Source organism: Cervus elaphus, chromosome 1 (assembly GCF_910594005.1).
Source record: "Cervus elaphus chromosome 1, mCerEla1.1, whole genome shotgun sequence".
In the NCBI taxonomy this organism is placed as follows: domain Eukaryota; kingdom Metazoa; phylum Chordata; class Mammalia; order Artiodactyla; family Cervidae; genus Cervus; species Cervus elaphus.
This window is the reverse complement of record NC_057815.1, coordinates 63,567,284-63,570,700: the sequence shown is the minus strand read 5'-3', so window position 1 is coordinate 63,570,700 and position 3,417 is coordinate 63,567,284. Positions and strand designations below refer to the sequence as shown.

The 3,417-nt window shown below is 39.0% G+C and overlaps 1 protein-coding gene across 1 annotated transcript; it reads right to left on the bottom strand.

The window, feature by feature from the left end:
* Positions 1-270: 270 nt before the first annotated feature.
* Positions 271-1,230, bottom strand: LOC122702231 (olfactory receptor 51G1-like). The gene has a single exon (XM_043915811.1). It carries the CDS (start codon positions 1,228-1,230, stop codon positions 271-273), a length of 960 nt encoding a protein of 319 aa, XP_043771746.1.
* Positions 1,231-3,417: the final 2,187 nt, after the last annotated feature.

Below are 3,417 nucleotides of genomic sequence, written 5' to 3'. Positions count from 1 at the left end.
TTATCCTAAAATCTAAATGGAAAATATCACCATAAAATAGCTGAATGAAATAAATTCCCTCTTACTAAATCTCCTGACACAAAGATTTTGAGATGATTTAAAATAAGGAAGTAATGATATAAACAAGTACAATTATTTTTCTTGAGGTGACATGTAGAATATATTGACTGTCATGGAACTATATGTACAAAATGTGTCTAAGAATTTCTGACAGGTTATCTTCAGGATGAAGAAAATGAATGTAAAGGTTGAAAGGGGATCATGTATCTTCTATGTGTGAGCAAGCCCAATCCTTTTGGATAATAATATCCTTAGCAAGCCTTGGCGAATCTGCTTTGTCTTGATGCTATAAATAATTGGGTTGAGAACTGGTGGAACTAACAGGTAAATATCTGCCATGGTAATATGAATAATGGGAGAGGAATGCTTTGCAAAACGATGCACTAAGGACAGTCCTATCATTGGCACATATAGAATGAGCACAGCACAAATATGGGAGACACATGTGTTGAGGGCTTTGAGTTTCCCTCCCGGGGATGCAATGCGCAACACAGAGTGGAGGATGAAAGCATAAGATAAAAAGATTCCTAGAGAATCTACACCCCAATAAAATGCAACAACAAACAAACCATACAAAACATTGAATGAGATGTCAGAACAGGCCAATCGGATGACATCTTGATGTAAGCAGAAGGAGTGCGAGAGAACATGGGAGTGGCAGAAAGAAAATGTGGGTATACGAACAAGAACAACAGGGAGGACAGTGGAGCATCTGATTATGATGAAGACCCCTATGTAGACGATGCGCTGTGGGGTAAATTTGCTGGAATACCTCAAAGGATCGCAGATGGCAACACAGCGGTCAAAAGCCATGGCTAGGAGCACAGCTGATTCCATTAGAGAAAAAGTGTGAATAAAATACATCTGGGCTACACAAGTATTCATCTCAATCTCCTTAGCATCAAACCAGAAGGTTCTCAGTACTGTGGGCAGGGTGGAGATGGACATGCCCATGTCCGTGAAGGACAGCATGGCCAGGAAGTAGTACATGGGCTCATGGAGACTCTTGTCAGTTTGGATGATGTGAAGAACTGTACAGTTGCCCACTATTCCAGTCAGATAGAACACACAAAAGGGGATGGAAATAAAGTGTTGAACATCCTCGTATCCAGGAATCCCAGAGAGGTAGAATGAAGCCAACTGTCCAATACTCGAATTAGAGCTTGTCATGAGGCTGTCCCATGGAGCCATTTTTCTACCATAAAAATGTGAAATAAAAGGAATAATAACACACAACCTTAAAGCATTCATTTTCTCTGACAAGGATACTTGGTGGAAACATTTTAGAATGTATGACAGAAAAAACTAAAACAAAGTTTTAACCAATGGATAAAGTCCACAAGAATAATTAAGTAACATTATAAGGTATGAACTGTGCAGCAAGTGTGCATAGTTGAAAGAGGCACACAGACAGGCCCTCAAACTTGTTTAAATGGGAATCAGATCCAAAAGCATCTAAGGGTAAATAGGGTTGACTTAATTTACAGTCTAGAGTATTTGGAATTTGGTTTCTCTTTCATATTCTTCACCAAGGTTTCTTTATGTACTTACCCCAAAATGATTACTCAGATGGTAAAGAATCTGCCTGCAGTGCGGTAGACCCTGGTTCAATCCCTGGGTCAGTAGGTCAGGAAAATTCCTTGGAGAATGGAACGGCAACCCACTCCAGTATTCTTGCCTAGGGAATTCCATGGACAGAGGTACAGTCCATGGGGTTGCAAAGACTAACAGTAATACCCTGCAATGAAGCAAAAGTTTTATTGAAGTGAATCTCAATCATTTGTTCCACTGATAATAATTGATATGAGAGTTATGTCAGTTTGTTGATCGATCCCTTTTATTGTCACTGAAACTCACAAGTTTTCTGATGTTGCCATCTGTGGACATGGCTTTTGGCCATCTCTGACAGCTACAAGAAAAATATCAACAATCACAGTCTCATCATCCCTAGTTATCAGAATGAAATTAACTCACCCACAGACTGTGATTCAGTGGTCCACTATAATTGCAATAACATAGTGCCATTCTCTTGATATTTTTTTCTTTGCTCCTCTGCTCATTGTTTTAATGTATTTCATTGAAAAAGATAACAAGCCTTGTCCCACAATATTGTATAGACAATTAAATCATTTATAAAAATGCTTACCACAGTCCCCCTTCATTTTGAATTTTTACATTTTGATAATCATATTTGTACCATAAAGTATCTCAGTGATGTCAACAGAAAGAAATGTTATAGATAAGTAAATGGAGGCTTAGAGACTCAAATGGTTTGCCCAATACCCCATAAGTACAATAATAGCTTTAATGAACATCAGTTTTAGGGTTCTGCTCTAGTGGATGGTGATTTCCCAGAACAGTGGCTAACTCATCTACATGGTTGCTGCAGTTATGTGACTGGCTTGGTCAGTGCTTGAAGATTCAGTCATATGCCTGACATCATGTGCTAGTCCTAATGCCACAATGATATTAAAATAAACAAAAAAAGCAGTTCCCTCAGACATTTAAATAAATTAGTACTTAACTAGTCTATATGTTTACTGCCAGGCTGTCTGTCACAACAGCCATATAGCATCTTAGGCCTATTACCAAATCCCCTGAAATTTAATCATCTGGGCTTTTTTCTGCATGATTCAATGACTCTTTCATGAGTAGTTCAGTTCAGTTCAGTCACTCAGTTGTGTCCGACTCTTTGTGACCCCATGGACTGCAGCATGTCAGGCTTCCCTGTCCATCACCAACTTCCAGAGCCTACTCAAATTCGTACCCATTGAGTTGGTGATGCCATCCAACCATCTTATCCTCTGTCATCCTCTTCTCCTCCTGCCTTCAATCTTTCCCAGCATCCGGGTCTTTTCCAAAGAGTCAGTTCTTCACATCAGGTGGCCAAAGTATTGGAGTTTCAGCTTCAACATCAGTCCTTCCAATGAATACTCAGGACTGATCTCCTTTAGGATGGACTGGTTGGATCTCCTTGCAGTCCAAGGGACTCTGAAGAGTCTTCTCCAACACTACAGTTCAAAAGCATCAGTTCTGTGGTGCTCAGCTTCCTTTATAGTCCAACTCTCACATCCATACATGACTACTGGAAAAAGCACAACTTCGACTAGATGGACCTTTGTTGGTGAAGTAATATCTCTGCTTTTTAATATGCTGTCTAGTTTGGTCATTGCTTTTCTTCCAAGGAACAAGCATCTTTTAATTTCATGAGTAGAGATCTCTCTTATTAACACAAATCTTTCCATAGCTTAAGAAAAACAGGCACTATTATTCAATTCCATAAGTTTTATTCATTAATCATATTCAGGTCCTAATATCTAAGAGAACTTTCAAAATCTTAAAATGATTTGTGTATTC